A 19915-nucleotide genomic window follows, 5' to 3' on the forward strand; every position below is an offset into this window, starting at 1 on the left:
GCTGGAGCCGACACTGGACTGTGCTTAGGGGCTGGAGCCGACACTGGACTTTGCTTAGGGGCTGGAGCTGACACTGGACTGTGCTCAGGGGCTGGAACCGACAATGGACTTTCTTCTTCTGGGATGGACTCTGGAAGAACAGTGGACTGTAAAACAGCGAAAACCTTCCTCTTCCTCGGCTTGTGAGGTAGAGAAAATGTAGAATCATTAGTCTCTGAGGGTGTTGCAGCAGACTCGGGCTCCTCAGGGGGTGCTGCAGTGTACTCTGCGGCCTTTGCAGAACAAATGGTGGGCTCTGAGATGGCCTCGATGACCATGACTGGACTGACAGACTTGACTGAGCAGGAAGGAGACACTTCAACAGCCATGAGAGGAAGAGATGGCTAAGGAACATCCACTGTGTCTGTGACAGGAAAAACTGGTATCTCTGGACCGGCCGTCTCTGGGGAAGCTGCAGCACGTTCGACTGCTCTCTTTCTCCTTAACCTGAGCTTCTCAATGGGACACAAAGCCCGGCTCTTGACTCAAAGAGGGAGGGGTGGAGGGAAAGTCTCTGCGGAAGAGTTTTGGTTGACCTGGTGTTGCCCATTGGCTACGATGATGGAGATATCTGATGAAGCCCCAAAAATTCCTTTATTTTGACTTTCTTTCAAAATAAATCTTCACACTGGTGTATACATGTGGTGAATACATTGTAAAATATGTTAAATGTTGTATGCATTGTACTGGACACTACTGAAAGCTCAGTGCAACTTATACCTGACTAAGAAAAAGTACCTAGATCCAGAACATATTGTGTTTCTATTACTTCCCTGATCCCTGTCCCCTTGTCATATTGTATGTATGTCTGTATGGACCGGTTGATGGCTAATTTCGCTGGTACTTGTGACTAAGTGACAATAAAGGCTACTACTACTACTCCTACTGATATCTGTTCCTCTCATCAACCCATTTACAATAACAAATACTTCTTAACCTACATACTTCACTCTCATGCTGTCTATGTGGACAGATATGGACAGAATAAGGCCAGAGACAGTGAGGGTCTAATCGAGCCTGGTATAAAGAATGCTTTTCAAATATACATATTACAGCACAAATTAAGGTAAACATTTAGGTCCTTTCATTGTATAACATACACACAGAACATCCGAAAAGCATCCAATCAGCTTTAAAGCCATCAGCTCCATGTATCAAAAGTACCAATTCAATATGGATTTACAATAACAAGCCATTCAGCTAACCCAGACTCTCTCTTCTCCTTGCTTACTTGGGGGGAGCACTAAATGGGATATTGAGCCTTTTCCCTGTAAAAATTGGGTCAGCTCTCTGTAAGCCAGACAGTCTGTCTCATAGACGACCAAAAAGCACCATAGTTGGGTGGAGCGCTGTAAGCAAACTATCAGACCACCCTGCCTCACAATTGTGCCCTTTTTGAGTCCAGGACCTTAAAGAGATGTGTGTAAAATACTGTGGCATGCTCCAAAGCCCACCGCACAGCAGTCGCAGACTTAAACTTAGGGAAATCACCAGTAATTGAACATACTGTAAGACCAGAACACTGCCATTGGTTGTGAAGCATCAGGATCACTGTAATCAGGGTATCACTAATCAATACAGGGGTGGTCTGAACTGAATGCCCTATACAGGACAGCGATACAACCAATCAGTCCTAGAACAGTGATTTATCACTGTAACATTCCACTAAACTAAACTTATATTTAACAAATTATCTTTAAAACCCTTTTCCCAACAAACAAACTGTGTAAGAGTTGTATGGGACGACCCCGAATGGCATATGGGACGTATGGGGCGACCATAGGAAAGACATTTATAATTAATTATAATAAGTTATGATTAATCATATTTTTCCTTTTGAGTTAAACGTACAGTATGTAATTTTTGGCCACCAGGGGTCGCTAATCTCTTACAATAACAAAGGCGTATATCGATGACGCAAAGCATCAAGCGGAATTATGGATCTTGTCGTCAAGCTGATGGATCTTTTATGGATGAGTGAATACAGTGATGTTTTTAACATGACTGTGGTGTGAAGCAGCGCGCGATTGCTAATGAGAGACGTATACCAGCGCCACACGCAACGCGAGTCCCGCGGAATAAGGACATTTCATTCTACCGAACTACACGCAAGTGCTGAATTACTACTTACACAGGTCAGTTTATTAGACTAATTAAACTTGAGGTAAAGCAGCGCTGTTTCACTTGCTTTAACAGTTACACTATCACACTAAACGGCATTTGAGTGTGTTAAATATTGTTAGTTAGGTTGTTTGTTGGCTGTATGAGACTAGCAGTGAGCTAGATCAACATTAGAATAACATACAGATAATATTCTAACATTTCATCATATTGAACTAAATAACATTGATTAGTTTTATGTACACTTGCTCACCTGTCTAATAAAGTACATGCAACACTCGCGTCTCTGTCAAGTCGAAGTTAGTCGCGGACGTGGAGCTCTCGGCATCTCAAAAGAGTTTGATCTTCGTTCTAGTCCTCTTTTTGTCTCAAAGTCTGCTTGCCATGGTCCAAAATGTTTGAACAAAACAACAACAGCGTGAGCGTCCTGTTAAGCATAACCCAGTTGTCCACGTCTGTCGCCATGGTTACTATGGCAGTACGAGCGGAAACCGAGGGTAACGCGGATATGACATCATTGACTGGCGACTCCTCACCCCTGCTGACACGTCCCGTTTCCTTGGTTAAAATAGCAATTTTCTCACGATTTACAAATAGTTGGAAACATTGGGGATATTGTAAGTAATCAACTAAACAAAATATATAACATTGGCCAAGTGGTTTTTGGATATTTTACTGCAAAAATCCTACATATTGTACCTTTAATTTGATACAATCCACAAAAAAAAAGTTGAAAACTGGAATTGCTGACAACTTGTTTTAGGCAGTTCAGATTGGTTCTTTTTTTGGGAGACAATAACTCCATTTGTTGTGCATTTTGATCTTTGAAACTTTGCAGCACTTTTACATTCAAACAGCTATATTACACACTACAAATCCAAAAAACACACAATAGGGGCACTATAATAGAATTAAGCACACTTTAGGGAGTTATAATTATGAAATAAATTCTAGGTTTGTTAACTGATCAGAAATGTCTGAATTGCTGACCAACCAAAGCAGTACAGTCATTCAAAGGGTCATGAACAACATAAGGCACTTTACTGAGCTACAAACAGATTTCTTTATAAATATCAACAATTTCAGATTTTTTTAAATATATACAAATTATTTGTGAAAAGTTAACTTTGCAAGCTGATTACTTGATTATTGATTACTGATTACTCTATGTTTTCTTGCATAAGCAAATCAAACTCCCTCGTAAGGCTTGCAGGAAGATTCTGCAAAGCTGGGTTTACCTTAATGCTGCCAAAACATTCCAGTCCAGCCAAATAAGGAAGTCCTTAATTGTCCATATTTCTCTGCAATGAACCTTGGACATAAAGGCCATAGATTTCTAAAGAGTGATGTAGTGTTTTGGGAGGACGGGAAACACATTTTCTGCTGATCGAATAAAAAATTAGGAACCTATACAAAACCTTTAAGGAAAAAAATAACAGTGGCCCCAAGTACACTGCAGGCAAATGTGGCCCAAATCCAAATCCAATTTTTGTTCACATGTGACTCAGGTCTGTTTTTCTCATGCCAGTATGAACAGCAAAAACCACATGGAATCTGATATTTTCAATTCAGATTTGTGCCACTTCCTTATGTGGTACTAAATCCGAAACAGGTCATTTGTTTTGCAATGCAACCGCAGTCTGAACCGCCATATTGGGATTCATGCGCCTTTTATGTGACATCACTCTAGATTAGGGATGGGCAACTTCGGTCCTGGAGGGCTGCTGTCCTGCAGAGTTCAGCTCCAATCCTGATAAAAACTAGTCCTGCGTCCCAATTCGCCTACTTATACTACGTCCTAAAAGTATCTACTCTTTTTATGAAGAAAAAGTACATACTTTTGAGTGTGTAGCAAAAGAGTAGGCAAGCTTTCGGACATACTACTTCGTCATCTTTAACGGACAGATCTGTCGCGTGCATCCTGTCACCGTAAACTGCCCTGTCAATCATCTCGTCACAGTTAAAATCCTCCATTCAATTTAAGTTAATTTCTTACGGTTTCGGAGAGAAATGTTGTAGCAACATCGTGTGTTTGGAATTTGAATATAATAATGCATTTAAAAGTTAATGGCTAAACGTATCTTTGCAAAAGTTCACAATGCTGCTGCAGATGCAATATAATGTGGACAACATTGCAGATGCAATATAATGTGGACAACATTGAATAAATACATTTTCGTCAGGTTAGATACTGATAATTAATCACTCAAACCCCTTTATCTAAACCTCTCTACATAACCTTCGGACTCACGCGTCCTCCATGTCTGTAGTTTTTGAACACTTTTCACTCGTGTTTGTAGTTCTAACCGAATGCTCGTCCAACGCGCGATGGGTTGTGGGCAATATTAGCCGTTAGAGTGTGCTGTGCAACGATCTGCACTTCGGATTCTGACCGGATATAGTAGACCATCCGGGTCTCTTTGGGACACTCATTTCAACATACTACGATTTGGGACGTACCAATTCTATTTTCGAATACTATTTAGGACGGATAGTATGCGAATTGGGACGCAGCATATGTTTCCAGCAGTCCTGAAGCCCTTGATTAGCTTGTTCAGGTAGGGTTGGAGCTAAACTCTGCAGGTCAGTGCCCCTCCAGGACCAAAGTTGCCCATCCCTGCTCTAGAGCAACATCAGTCACAATTCTGCGCTCATGAGAGTCACATCAAAGATTTTACATACCTGTCATTATCAAGACAGTTGCGAAAGGTAGTCAGTGAAAGACAGAGATGTATCAGAGCTCACAAGTATTACAGTGACAGCTCTATATACAAGCAAAACATGAGGGCTTGTATAATCAATGTTTAAAAACTCTGCTCTGTTTTTTTTGCATCTCTGTCTTTTCTTTTTTTTATATTGCCCACTCATTACTTCTGTATGACAGTGTGCTACATGACGTCTTTCTATCGTTCTTTTGCGCATCCGGGTCAGTTAAGGAACATGATCTGTTCACACTGGAATCTGATATTGGCCACATTTAAAACAATTTAAACAACATTTAAGCCGGTGGTGTGATTACTGATGAGCGCCACCTGCGCAACGAACCGGTCTTGTATCTCTCAAGGAGGAGCGACGACAGTGAAAGACAAGAGAGGACCAGGCCTGGACTATTCATTTATGCTTTGTGTTTATATGTGGCGGCAGTCGTCCGTGAGGGGCTGTCGTCTTTACTTTCGCTTTGTATTTGTTTATTTTATGATTATTAAACGTTGTTTAAATGTTCGCCGGTTCCCGCCTCCTTCTTCCCATAACAACTAACTTTACAACACTATACAAAAAAATATCGTATCGGAGTAATAAATCGTGCGAATGGAGCCTTGGACACTTAAGCCCTATTCGCACGGGATAAGTATTACCTGGTGACCTCTAGTCATTTGTAATAATTGCGGAGGTTGTCTGTGATCTTAATCCCGTGCGAATCGGCCACGTCTAAAAATTCCCCCACAAATGACCTACCATATTTCGCCGAACACCGAGGTCCTGTGATAATATTAGTCCCGTGCGAATCGGCATCTCTGTGATTTGGCGGGGTCGTTTATAATTTTTTCAAGGTTTTTGTTTCCTGTGCGCTTTTTTCATCCATCTTTCACGAAGAATAGAGGCTGTGTTGGAGTGTTTTGATAGTATTTTGGGTGCTGGGTCATATCGCTATACACCATACAACTATACAATTTCCAGAAAGAGAAAGCTGAAAACCATCAGAAGAGCAAAAACAAAAAGAATGATTAGATGGAGATGAATGACATGTATAGCAGCATACGGTAAGGACAATTCTTCTGTTTATGATATATCATACAGCTAGACATATAATAACGACAAGAGAGAGACATTTCCAAGCAATAGCCTAATGACATCATATCCGGGAGATAAGTCAGTAAATTCGAGTAAAATCACAGGCTTCGCTTATCCCGTGCGAATGCGCCACACGAAATTCAGATGTGGGTGGGTAATTTCAAATTCACACGAGGTCCCTAGATAATACTAATCCCGTGCGAATAGGGCTTTAGACTGCAAAATATCAAGCCAAGTGGCATCTGCAGACAAATATAGTGAAGCTCAAGCTTCTTGTAGAACAAGCTATTTTTGACATTTTTACTTGGAACTAACTGATTCCAAGGTAAAATAATAACAGTGGTGGACAGTAACAAAGTATTTTTACTTCAATACAGTACTTTAGTACATTTTTCAAGTATCTGTACTTTACAGGAGTATTTTTATTTTAAGAAATTTTACTTCACTACATTCTAAAGGATAATATCAAACATTTTACTCCACAGCATCCCCTAAAAAACATCTCGTTCCTCGTCACTTTGAACTGAAGAAATCGTCACATGCTCCATGATGCAGCAGTGGTGTCCAATTCGTGAACGAACTGATTCTTTTCAATGAGCCTGTAAATCGGTTCGCAAATAGCACCAAACAATTCATTCGTGAATTGGACTGATCCGATTGTAGCTGTTATCGAGTCAACAACTCACTGAATGATACGTTCAGAGCGAGTCTGTCGGTTAACTGAAGTCACAAGTCTGACTAAAAATTAGCCAAGAATCGGGAGATCCTAGAAACTTGAGTGCAAAGTGCAACCAATGGCGCGAAAAGTAAGTTACAAATGCCAAATTTTAGGACTGATTATTTTAAAAGAAAATGTTTGTGAACAAAATCTGCTGTAAAAGGGCGATCTGTTTAAAGGAGACCTATTATGCCCCTTTTTACAAGATGTAATATATGTAATAAGGTGTCCCCAGAATGTGTCTGAAGTTTCAGCTCAAAATACCCCACAGATAATTTATTATACTATGTTGTTGTGGTGAGCAGGACGAGGTCGAGGGACGTGAGAGAATGGCGCGAGGCCGGTGGCGTGATTAATGATGAACGACACCTGTGAGACGCATCGGTCTCGTATCTCTCACGGAGGAGCGGCGGCATAAAGGAGGAGCGACGACTGTGAAGATCGAGAGAGGAACAGGCCTGAACCTATGTTGAGTTTTGTTTTATTATATGTGACAGCAGTCGTCCGTGAGGGGCTGCTGTCTTTTACTTTCGTTTTGTATTTGTTTTATTTTATGTTATTAAACTTGTTGATTGTTCGCCGGTTCCAACCTCCGTCTTCCCACAACAACGAACCTTGTTACAGTTGTAAATCCCATTTTTGAGTGGAAGGAAAAACATGTTGTTTACGTGACTGTATCTTAAAGCCTGGAACACACCAAGCCGACGGTCGGCCGTCGGGCAGTTTTTGTGCGTCGGCCGACTGAGTTTCCTCGGTGTGTTCCGCACGGTTCCGTGCCGTCGGCTGAAATTGGTCCTCGTCGGCTTTGTTTCGGCCGATTCGACATGTTGAATCGGCGTCGGGCCGTCGGTGAAAGAGGGAACTCTGATTGGCTGTTCAGCTTAGTGAAAGAGTCATGCACGAGAATAATAGCAAAACAGCGAGCAAAGAAGTCAAAACTCTACAGATAGAAGGCTGTTCTTATGTTACGTCATCTTACCTGGGTGTTACTTGGCGAATATTTCAATATTAACACGAGCGGAGTGGAATAAATTAAGTGTTTAGCAGGATTGATATTTAAAACGGTAAGCACGCACTGCTTTGTTTATGGTTTGTGTATCTGCAGCCGACAGCGTCGGTTTCCCCTTTTTGAATGACGAATATAGAGAATATATCTGCAGAAATAGACAGTTGTCTCATTTACACGCAGGCGCAGAACGCGCATTCTAGCTGCCAGTCGGCTGTAGTTCTCTCGGTGTGTTCAAGTGCAGCTTTTTACCCCGACGAGAGGCAACGAGAGGCGACAACACAGTCGGCTTTCATCGGCGCTAGTTCGTCGGCTTGGTGTGTTCCAGGCTTTAGATGCAAATGAGCTGCTGCGTGCTAACCACCCTGCTTTCCAGAAGAGGGCATAGCCTTTACAGCTCCTGCCTCAGATACTCTGCCAAAAACTAAAACATCTGTTAGGTTTTGATTATCTCTATCTCTATCATCATCAGGTCTGTGTATTAAAGTGAAAGCAGTGTAATATACAGTACATACTGCTATGCTGTTAATATGAACCAAACAACAAAAGAAAAACAGAAAATCACTCACTGCTCTTGATTGAATAACTTTAGTAGCTTTAATAAGAATACTTGAATGCTGCTGTTAAATGCTCTGGTGAGGGGATAAACACGGCAGACTATTGTGGAAAAGTGGCAGTGGAAAAGCGCCACAAGTGAGCCGTACCGAGCCGAGCCGTACCGTACCATGCAGTGGAAAAGCGCCAAAGCGTGCCGTACCGAACCGCACCATGCTGTGGAAAAGCGCCAAAGCGTGCCGTACCGAACCGTACCATGCAGTGGAAAAGCGCCATAAGTACAGCTCACTTCAGGGCAGGGTCTAGTCTGTCAGGAGTCGTGGGCGGGGACTAAGCATTTGTGACGTCACAATTGCATAGAAACTGCAAACGGCTTATTCTGAGACACTGCTTATGATTTATGGGGCTTAAAACAAAGGAGTGGGTGGATTTTTACCATTATAGGGTGGTTGTGTACACACACTGCCGACACACATTTATGTTCAAACACCATGTAAAAGTGAATTTTGCATAATAGGTCCCACTGCAATGCTTGAATGCAGACTTGTCCACATCACCATCTCAACAGGGTAGGTTTTATGTAAGAAACAACATAACGCAATTTAAAATAAAAATAAAATAAATATTAAATTAACGCAAATTAATGCGCATGCACCTTCCCCGCTGCCGTAGTAGTTAAAATTGTATAAAACTAGTATGTATGCATAGTGTTCTTCTTAAAATTGTATGCATTTAGGCTTTAGCCCAATGTGACATCTGTTTTTATATTCTTTGTCAACACCCATTTTGTTTTTTCCTTATTTTTGAATACTATGCTATATCCCCCCCCCATTTGTTTGCACACATGAAGTAGCCTATCAGTAACCTAAATTGATATTTTAAAGCTGCAGTCCGTAACTTTATTTTGTTAAAAATTTACTAAATTTATGTAATAAGCAAATACATAATGACTCCATTTTCCAAACCATGTTTTTGTCTTATCCTGAATCACTATGGTACACCTATAATAAGTGCTTATATTCAGACTATTTTAGACTGGTACAGGTCGTTCCACTGCGGAGTAGCCCAGTACCTGTGTGACTCGTCATTAGGGTTGGGTACCGAAACTCGGTGCCAATAGGGAACCGGTTCCGACGTAAACGGTAGTAACCAGACCGAATAAGAACGAAAATTTCGGTGCCTGATTTCGGTGCCTAACTTCATTAGGCACACACGCGCACACACACACACACACACAAGGTCTCTCGCTCTCTCTCTCTCCGCCGTGCGTGTGCTACACAGTTTGGAGCACAGTTTCTTCTGTCTCGGATGCGCGCTGTTTCTCGCAAGGTTTGGCTGCATTTCACGTGTAAAATTACCTGTCAGAACGCCCTCTGGGTGTGCCGATAGTCTGAATCCCATATAGAATCAAGCCAATTCATTGGCTGATGGCGCGGGCGCCGCATCGACGCACTTACGTCGTCATACTATGTTGGCGCGCGGGCGCCATCTGCTCCTCAGATTTCTCTGCCGAAAAAGGAAGCTGGTCGGCAGCGCGAGGAGCTTGGCAGCGTCCCGTTCCCTATTGGGAGATATGTTACACCAACCAGAGATGTTCTCTTTCATAGGTTCACTCAACGCTGCGTAGCTTAGAAGCAGTGGATTTGTAGGCTGCTGTATCATGTGCCGTTTGAACTGACGCGCTACAGCGATCTGTCACATTTCAAAGAGCCAAAACGTTATTTGTTGTGTGAATCTCGTAAAAATATTGACAGAATCTGACAGCTGTGGATTTGTTCCATATCAAAAGTAACCTTCTCTGTCTTGTCTGTCAGTGTCCTCTTTGTCCGCGATTTTTCTGTGTGAAAAGGGTCATTTGCGTGAGTCTCACGGTCAATGCGTGAGAGTTGGCAGCTCTGCCTGCTAGTAATCTCTATTAATCTCCAGTATTATTACATTGTTTGATACAATATTGTTTCATTTGATATTATGTAAATATGAATTTTTATTTTATATTGGTTTTATTATTACCATATGTTACTTGTATTTATATTGTTTAAAGATTTAAGTTAATATTGTGTCCAGTTTGGCCCTGTAAATTAAAGGGTATTATTTTTTGATAAAGTGTGTGCGGTTTCATTTTCTTAAGTACCGATTTAAGAACCGTTTAAGCACCGGAACCGTTTAAAAAATACCGAGTAGGTACTGGAATCGGATAAAACCCAAACGATACCCAACCCTACTCGTCATAGTCATAAACAGAGAGAAGTAGCTCCGGCTACAATGTTCTTCCGCAAGACGCGTGCAATTCTGTTTATTAAAGCTGCAGTCAGCAAGATTTTTTTTATCATATTCACTGTCTGAAACCGACACTATGCTCCGACAGAACAACATAAATCAGGCGGTTTAAAAAAAAAAAGAAACGCGCTTCTACCTCCATCTAGAGCCTGTTATTTGTTTTGCAAAAATCCACCACTCCCGGTTCTTCTGGTCCAATCAGCACAGGGCTGTGTGAGATCTGACTGTCAATCACAGTTCGTGCACATGCCACAGATCCCCCCTCGTGCACGTTCCAATATCACATGTACACGCCTGAAGTTCGCAGGTGTGTTGGATTGTATGAATCGTGATGGTGGAGAGAAAATCTACTAACAAGCTTCCAATTCCTCGGTTAACAACCAGAACTAGGAGGTCCAAAACAACCAAGGAAAGTACCAAGTAACCAAGTACTCCATTGTGTTGATCGATGCTGATGAGACATGCCCGTTCACAAAAAATCTGGTGCACGCGCACTGACGAGCCCCACGAACCAGATGGGAGAGTGCTCAGTGGTAGTGGCATGAGAGTTGTAAACATTCACAATTTTGGCTAAGTCCCCTCAATCTGCCAGTCTTGTCGACTGCAGCTTTAACCGCTAGAGTGTTAAAAGTTACAGAGTGCAGCTTTAATATACTTAAAGTTTTGATAGAGTATGAGAAGTTTTTGTAATAAAATAAAACGTTAATTTTCTAACTTGCAGATCAATACATATCTGCATCCACTAATCTTCCATACTGACTACTTGACAATTCATAATGATGTCAGACCCAGCTATTTTTTAATAATTGTCATTTGGTTTGATATTTTGTTATGCTATGTATAATGATATTCAAATACTTTTTGGTTCCACTGTGTGTGTCAAATGAATTAAAAATGTAAATAAATGAACAGGCTTGGATTAAGTACAAATAATACATATTTAAATCAGAGATGCAAATTATACCGCAAGTGTCTAATAAATGAGAAAATGTATTGTTGGGCTGAACAAAGGGCATGAGGCGTTTCTAGAGTCCAGCCATCCTACATTCTAATGCTTTACTTTTAGACCAGCAGAAAGGCAGCAAAGGAGAAGAAAAGAAAAAGAATAAAAGAAAGAGAGCACTTAATAACCACCCCTTCATCTCTCTGCCTGCACTCTCACTTGTGAATGAGCCAATTCTCCCTAAAGCTCTTGAGGTGTGACAGCTAGAAAAAGCGGGTTCTTGAATACTAATGGGATTTCTCTCACTCTCAGAAGATTACTGGGCACTGAAGCGAACTTCTGTGATCCATTCTAAGTGTTGCTGGCCCCTCTGGAATTGTTTTCAGGGAGAATACAAGGCTTCGAGCTCAAAGACACACCTGCGGCTTGGTACTTTAGACCACAACCTGGTACTACAATAATGTCCTCCTTTGAATCAACTGACTTAAAACAGTACTTTGAAGCTTATCCAGCCACATGGCGTACAATCCTCAAAGGTTAAAACATTTAACATATCTGAAAAAAAATTTGTTGAGAAGACAGCAGACAGTAAGAAAACTACTCATAATGTATACAATTATTTTACAAAACTTTACAGCAACAAAAGCAATTAATTGTAAATATAAAAAACTAACACTAACTAAGACTAACACAACTATACCACAAATTACAGTTTACTATTTTAGTCTGTTTCTCGCACAAAGCTATTACATGGCTTTTGAAAACAAGTAATGTGGACTACTTTTCTGCTATCCTCCTTGTTCACTCTTTCATCCCCTATAAAGAAGAATCTGTACTTTCAGAGATTCAAAATCTTTAGGGTTTGACCATGACAACTTTCTCTGTTTTTATAAATGCCTGAAATAACAGTTCCAAACATTTGAGAAACCGCAAGAATTCTATTTTATAATTACCAATTGTATTGTTTATTTTAAATATTTTGTATGAGATGCTTTTCATGAAAGAGTGTGATTTTCTTTTAAAAGAAAGGCTTTGATTTCTGAATAGGATATTAGGACTTGTGTTTTTAACTGTTTAGGGTACACTACAGGGGCAGGTTGCACCAGCTGTGTGTTAGTTACAACTTAGCCTGGTTTGACGTAAATGGACACTATGTAACAACTTACACACTACTAAATATTTTTGCGTTGCACCATTAAACTAAGTTGAAATGTATCTCTACGTATAAACTAAATATTTATGGGAGCCTCCAATCAGGAGTAACGGTTGGAATAAGACAGCAGACTGACTGAACTGCATCAATAAGCTCTTGTTTTACCCAACAGACTACAATTCTTTAGACATATGATAATGCTGACATTTACACTCACTTACATTTTAAGAGAGAGAATCTATGAATACATTACTATTTTGTTAGTGGCTCATCAACACGAACCTAAACAGCGACATGTTGTGCATGTCAAATAAATCAATCAGTCATAATAAATAAATGTCATTTCTTATGTTTTTTTGTATCAGTATTTATTTATTGATCCTTATTCATTTCAAATAGAGTTTCTGATTGTTATTTATGCTACATATAAAAATACCCATTATGATCACGATTAAGTAGTAAAATCATATTTTTAAACTTAACTTATTTTAACAGTTAGTTAGGCTACATAAGGCAAAAGTTAGAATGAAGGGATCAAATATAATGACCACACTGTTACCCACTCAAACTTACATTTAACTTGTAATACTGCACACAGGCACAAAAGACAATCAACATAAAAGCGCAGCCCCAGCTCCATACAAATCAGCTTGGACAGCAGACATGAGTGGCCCTGCATGTTCAGTCTATCTACAGTACGGTCAGTGGCGCCGGCGGTGTGCGTTCCAGCAGTGCAACCAAGCAGAAGTGATGCAGCAGTTACAGAGAATTCCAGCTGCTTGTGTCTCAACACAGATAAAAAGCTTGTGTATAGCACAACTACTAAATACTCTTAATTGTTTTTTCTGGTGATTTACTCAGGAACCCAATGGATATAGGAGGGGGACGAATTTGGGAGGGAAAGGAACTCAATGCTAAGATCACAAATGCTTTGTCACAATATACAAGAAGACAACAGGACATAAGATATGCTACAGGAAAACAGACCTTTTATAAATCTATGCCATATTATAATATGTGGTCATATAAAATAACACATTATGCATTATGATGACCCACAAGAGAAACTGCCCGTAAACTTGCAGCTCTTTTTTTTGGTATGACATTGACGTCAGGGTCACTCCACTCATATAAGATACCACTAAATTATGTTGGAGTATTATAATATCAGTCCTGTTGGGGAAGAGGAAAGTAGCACATCTTAATAGGTTACCAAAGACTGGAAAGCAGAATGCATTCAATGCAATGAAGGACAACATTTTATTTTTAAATAATAAACGGAGCAATTCCAAGAGGGTCCTTGCACCATCGGTGCTCGGGCCCTAATAAAATTTGTTTGTATATTTCAGATCACTTAGGGAGAAAAACTCACAACCAGAAAGCATTAGGTTGCAAGTCCATATGGGAGTTATCACACTTACTGCACAATCGTAATATGTGCTGCATATTGTAATGTGTATTCTGTTGTGTTTTAATTTTATGGACTTTTAGTTAGTTTTACCCTGTTTCCCTGTGTTTTGGTTTCATTGGCTCCTGTGTTCCCTCTCTTCATTGGTTTTGATTAGTGCTCAAGTGTCTCAGCTGTCTAATCATCTTGTCCAGACTCTAGACAAATCCGAAATCATCCCTAAACCCTCATTCAGTATTCCCTGCGTTAGTCCACTAATACAGTTCACTTGAAGGAGTGAATGAAAACGAGTGAGTGAATTCAGACAGCCGTTGAGCATGTAACTTCACCAGGTAAAATTACAAATCTTAGGATTCATTATATATATATATATATATATATATATATATATATATATATATATATATATATATATATATATATATAAAATGAATCCTAATATTTGTAATACATACATACGCACACATACATACATACATACAATACATAATAAAACAATGTAATATAGCCTAGTGCTGTAGCCAGTATAGCCACATCATTTTTCCAATTGTTTGTGACAAATTGACTGCATTCACACAAGTAGAAAATTGTGTTATATTCAATAAAGATATTTCAATGCCTTTCAAATCTATGACTTCAGTTTTAAAGTTCCTGACATTTCCAGTTTTCCCATCACTGCAGGCACCTTCACAGAGAAAAAGACTGGAGCTTAAAAAATAACTTGGCGAAGAACAAAATAGTGATAACAGCCTCTAACTGTGTATGCATCGCAAAACCGCTTTAGTTATTTCTAAGATCAATCCACCTACATAAACATACCTATGATAAATCACATACCTTCACTTATAGACAAACAAACAAACTGACTTCACATTGACTATTAGAGTGAATCTTGAGGCAAGGCATCTTTATGTTGCTTGCTAGTAACACTTTCAATCCCAACAACTGAAGTCCCAACGATTATTCGGCTCTTTACATCGTACAAAGGGGCCTCTGAGGTCTCAACATCTCCGTGCTGCTATGAACCTCTCACTAAAGTCAGCATTAAGAACATGAAGGACCCTCCATCCGTACTGAAGACCAGTGATGGAGAAAACAGAATTAACACGTGTTTGAGTGTGCGCGCGGGTCTGGCTTCAAATAGTATCTGCTTTTTCACATTGCCAAATAAACTAGATCCAGTCGGAAAACTCCCATGCGCACTAATCTGAGTGCCTGTGATGAGATGGGCGGATTATACACCATCAGGACGGCAACAGACCGCAGACATTAAACACTGTTGTTTAATAAGTGCTTTATGGAGCCGATGGCATTCTTATGATGTTGCTGTAAATGTCCTACCTTCCTCTCCATGGCAGATGGTTACTGTGGCCGGTTGGTCGCTAAAAGGCAGCGAACGGCAGATGAAGAAGCGGTGTGTGTCCGGAGCGATGGAGATGAAGTTCTTTATAGCTTAAAGCAGAAGCATAAACACACTCCCTGTTGCTCGGTGCTGGAGTGACTGGACAGTCAGTGTGGAGAGGAGAGAGAGAGAGAGAGAGAGAGAGAGAGAGAGAGAGAGAGAGAGAGAGAGAGAGAGAGAGAGAGAGAGAGGGAGAGAGAGAGAGAGAGGAGAGAGAGAGGGAGGAGAGAGAGAGGGAGGAGAGAGAGAGAGAGAGAGAGAGAGAGAGAGAGAGAGAGAGAGAGAGAGAGAGAGAGAGAGAGAGAGAGAGAGAGAGAGAGAGAGAGAGAGAGAGAGAGAGAGAGAGAGAGAGAGAGAGAGAGAGAGAGAGAGAGAGAGAGAAGTGAGGAGGGGATGCAGCCAGAGACGGTGAGCGCTGAGGCGCATGCGCGTCCTGTCCACCGCGGCTTCGAATAAAACTCGGGGGTTTGAAGGGAGCGTCATCAAATTGCACCCCTCTCCCTGCGCGACGTTAGTCAGTCACTCTCACGTGCTGACGGAATACAGTCGGAACTTTGTCGAACAGGCCTAATATAATAAGCAACTTGCGTATGAAAAGTCCGCCAAATCTCTGCACAAGAGATGGCAGCAGTAAAGATTAAACAAATGTGCAAAGACCATTTGTCACATACAACAACCAAGGAGCTGGTTCCTGGTTTTCACAATAACAGACATTGATAATCGTGTGACGCCGCCTACAAGAGTTCTTAAAGGGAATAATTATACGTGTAATTATTACTATAAGATTATAAGTAAAATTCTGTCATCATACTCACCATCATGTTGTTCCGAAACTGTGAGACTGACTTTCTTCTGTGGAACGTAAAATATGTTTTTGTCCATTCAGATTAGGCCTATTCAGTGGTGAACAAAACTGGTCACAGGTAACAGGTTTTTATTTTCACTGATTTTAAAATGTTTAAGATTCTAATAGTAGTTTCCTCAAATTTTTTCCATGTCAAATCAATCAGGCATCTTGCAATAAGGGTCCAGCAGCAGAGGCCCTTCATTTTCTAATTTTGTCTCAATGAACGAGGGTCCTACCAACAATCTTCCAGCACCCTACTAATGTCAATATCATCCTCGGGAGAAACTTTCCATAAACCTTAATATGTTTCTTGAAATAAGTAGATGTTGACGTCAGGGTCACTAAATTATGATGGAACATCATGTCATTCATGTTGGGATAAAGCAAAACTAGGCTACATAATCCCAAAGCCTGGAAAGCAGAATATGGACAGGTTTGAGCTATACTATTGTGCACAATTTCACACTTAACTAAGTCACATGAACTACAGAAATTTGTGCTTTCAGAAGTACTTATTGAGGATGAGAGGCGGTTATTTTCACCTTCTTTAACAAGGTAACATAAAATGTGATTCCTACCTGCAATCTTCCTGATGCTGATGTCCAACTTTACTTCACTAAGGTAAACAACTCACTGTACATCCTGATCCCTTAGCCATTAATGTGAACACCCAAGCAAGGAACCTCGGTGTAATTTTTGATTCAGAGCTAAAATTTGATAAACAAGTTAATGCTGTGGTCAAAAGTAGTTTTTATCAATTACGGAGCAGACAAATTAAAGAGCATTTTGTCATTTAAGGACATGGAAACTGTCATTCATGCTTTTATTTCATCCAGATTGGATTACTGCAACTCATTATATTTAGGACTATATAGGAAATTGTTGTCGAGGCTGCAGCTGGTGCAAAATGCAGCAGCCAGACTATTGACTGGCACACGGAAATGGTCTAGGATTTCTCCGGTATTGGCCTCGTTGCACTGGCTTCCAGTTGAATTTAGAGTCCAATATAAAGTTCTGTCCATGGTTTTTAAAGGGGTCATATAATGGTACCTGCACTTTTACAAGTTGATTGTACTGAAATGTGTGTTGGCAGTGTCTGTACACAACCATCATAAAATGATAAAAATCCATCCAGTGTTTTTGTTTTAATCTCCTTATATGTTTTCCCCTGCCTCAAATTGAGCCGTTCGACCGTGTGACGTCACACGCTCGGAAGCCCCTCCCACGATTGTTGATTGACAGGAGCGAGTCAACACAGACCCGCCCTCGCTTGTGAACCAGCTGTCAATCATAGTCTGCGCGGACAGGCGCGGTCATTGTTGATATGCTGGACTCTGGAGCACTGTCTATGAGCAGAATGGCGTCTAAGCGATTGTGGTGTTCTGTTCTTGGGTGTAATCGAACACAGCAGTCATTTTAATGTTCCTAAATCCGAACCGCTGAAGAGGCAGTGGCTGTGTTTGTTTTCGAAGGGAATATTCCCCACGAGCAACGTCAATGCTCTCATGTTTGCGCGAATCATTTCACACACCAGACTGCTTTATAAACGAGGATCAGTATAAAGCTGGATTTGCTAAGAAGCTGCTCATGAAAAAGCATCGGTTCCAGATATTCGTGTTCCTGCTGAACCTCCAGAAGAACGGAAGTGAGTGTAACGTCTTATTAAACTTTATATTAATATATTAATCTTTGCAAATCGCTAGCTGCACGCTTCACAATGAATGCGTCTAAGGTTTACACTCAGGGTACATTACGGCATGTTTTCTATGTATGATGTTCTCAATATAATTCATAATCCCACGTTTATACTGAACAACGCGTTATGGTTATTTAGTTATTGAGTTACAAACGGTGTATGCACAGAACAGAGAGGCGGGGTGAGCAAAGCTCATTATCATTTAAAGTCATATGCACTGAAACGGCGTGCTGAAAACAGAGCTGTTTTTGACCAGGTAAAATAAGTGTTTTCTTACAATACTAATGAGAATTTTTAATTAAAGTATATTACAAACTTTTAATTTAGACCCTAAAGAATCATATTAGCTTGTACAAAAATGGCATTATATGACCCCTTTAAAGGTCTGCATGGTCTGGCTCCGGAATAAGTAGTACGCCTGATACAGAGACAGCATCACTTTTCTTCTCGACCCCTGAGATCATCCCAGAATTTGCTCCTACATGTTCCCAAATCAAGGTTAAAAACCAAAGGAGACCGTGCATTTTCTGTGGCAGCTCCACGTCTTTGGAACAGTCTTCCTTTGCATATCAGAGCCAATGACTCGTTAGAATGCTTTAAATCTATGCTGAAAACACACCTATACGCTATGGCCTACAATTGCCCCTAGGTTTCAGGATACTGGTCAGGGTAGGATATTAACCCAGTGTTTTGTGTGAGTACTGTTTGAGTGTTTGAGTAATTTTTAGATCTGTACAGCACTTTGGCCAACTCGTGTTGTTTTTAAATGTGCTTAACAAATAAAAGTTGATTGATTATTGATTAACATTCACTCTTAGTCACTCCTGACATATGTCAAAGTCTAGTCTCAAAATGCAGATGCAGTGTTGGGCACAGTTGTTTTTTTAAAAGTAATGAATTACAATATTGTGTTCCCTAAAAAAGTAACTAATTGCTTCACTTAGTTACTTATGAAAAGTAATGCATATTACCTTTACGCTACAGTACTTTTTCTCATCTGGGCTAGGTTAGCTTGTTTGTTTTATAATAACAAATGACAAATGTAAAGGCCCTTTCGCATCAAAAGTGAAATGAATAAGCCTCGGGCTGAAGGAAATGTAAATTCACATCTGTGTAGTAAAGAGAGCAGTTCAAACAAACATTTCAGCTGTGCTGCCATTCTGGACCGCAGAAGAATAGGACACAGAAGAAGAAAGTTCAACACTCGTACTATATATATATATATATATATATATATATATTAACATTTACAACAAAATATCTGAGTTACTTTTTCAAATACGTAACGCAAGTTTCCTGTCCCCATGTTGAGAGAAATCGTGAGTAAGTGCAGAGGCGTTGTGTGCGCTGATATATATATATATATAAACTTTTTTTTTTCCCAGGGGGTCCCCATCATGCACATTTTAGAGTGGCCTTTAATTGTGGCCAGCCTAAGGCACACCTGTGCAATAATCATGCTGTCTAATCAGCATCTTGATATGCCACACCTGTGAGGTGAATGGATTATCTCGGCAAAGGAGAAGTGCTCACTAACACAGAGCTGAACTCAAATATCTAAGACTTTTTCTATGTACACAAAAGGCCTATTTCTTTCAAATATTGTTCACAAATCTGTCTAAATCTGTGTTAGTGAGGCACAACAATGGGCCTCAGGATCTCGTCACGGTATCTCTGTGCATTCAAAATGCCATCAATAAAATGCACCTGTGTTCGTGGTCCATAACATACGCTTGCCCATACCATAACCCCACCGCTACCATGGGCCACTCGATCCACAACGTTGACATCAGCAAACCACTCACGCCATCCACGCTGTCTACCATCTGCCCTGTACAGTGAAAACCGGGATTCATCCGTGAAGAGAACACCTCTCCAAAGTGCCAGACGCCATCGAAATGTGAGCATTTGCCCACTCAAGTCGGTTACGACTAGGGATCGACCGATATGGATTTTTT

The 19915-nt window shown here is 40.4% G+C and overlaps 1 protein-coding gene across 1 annotated transcript in view; it reads right to left on the bottom strand.

Moving 5' to 3' along the window:
- The window catches only part of smarcd3b (SWI/SNF related, matrix associated, actin dependent regulator of chromatin, subfamily d, member 3b), a 78800-nt gene extending 63306 nt beyond the window's left edge, over positions 1–15494 (bottom strand). Inside the window, exon 1 of the mRNA XM_056248429.1 lies at positions 15354–15494. Within this exon, the coding sequence (XP_056104404.1) occupies positions 15354–15365 (12 nt within the window). The 5' untranslated portion in view covers positions 15366–15494. The remainder of the gene's footprint in view (positions 1–15353) is intronic.
- Positions 15495–19915: the final 4421 nt, after the last annotated feature.

This window comes from Rhinichthys klamathensis, unplaced genomic scaffold (assembly GCF_029890125.1).
Source record: "Rhinichthys klamathensis goyatoka isolate OS25496 unplaced genomic scaffold, OSU_Roscu_1.1 h1tg000055l_1, whole genome shotgun sequence".
Taxonomy (NCBI): Eukaryota; Metazoa; Chordata; class Actinopteri; order Cypriniformes; family Leuciscidae; genus Rhinichthys; species Rhinichthys klamathensis.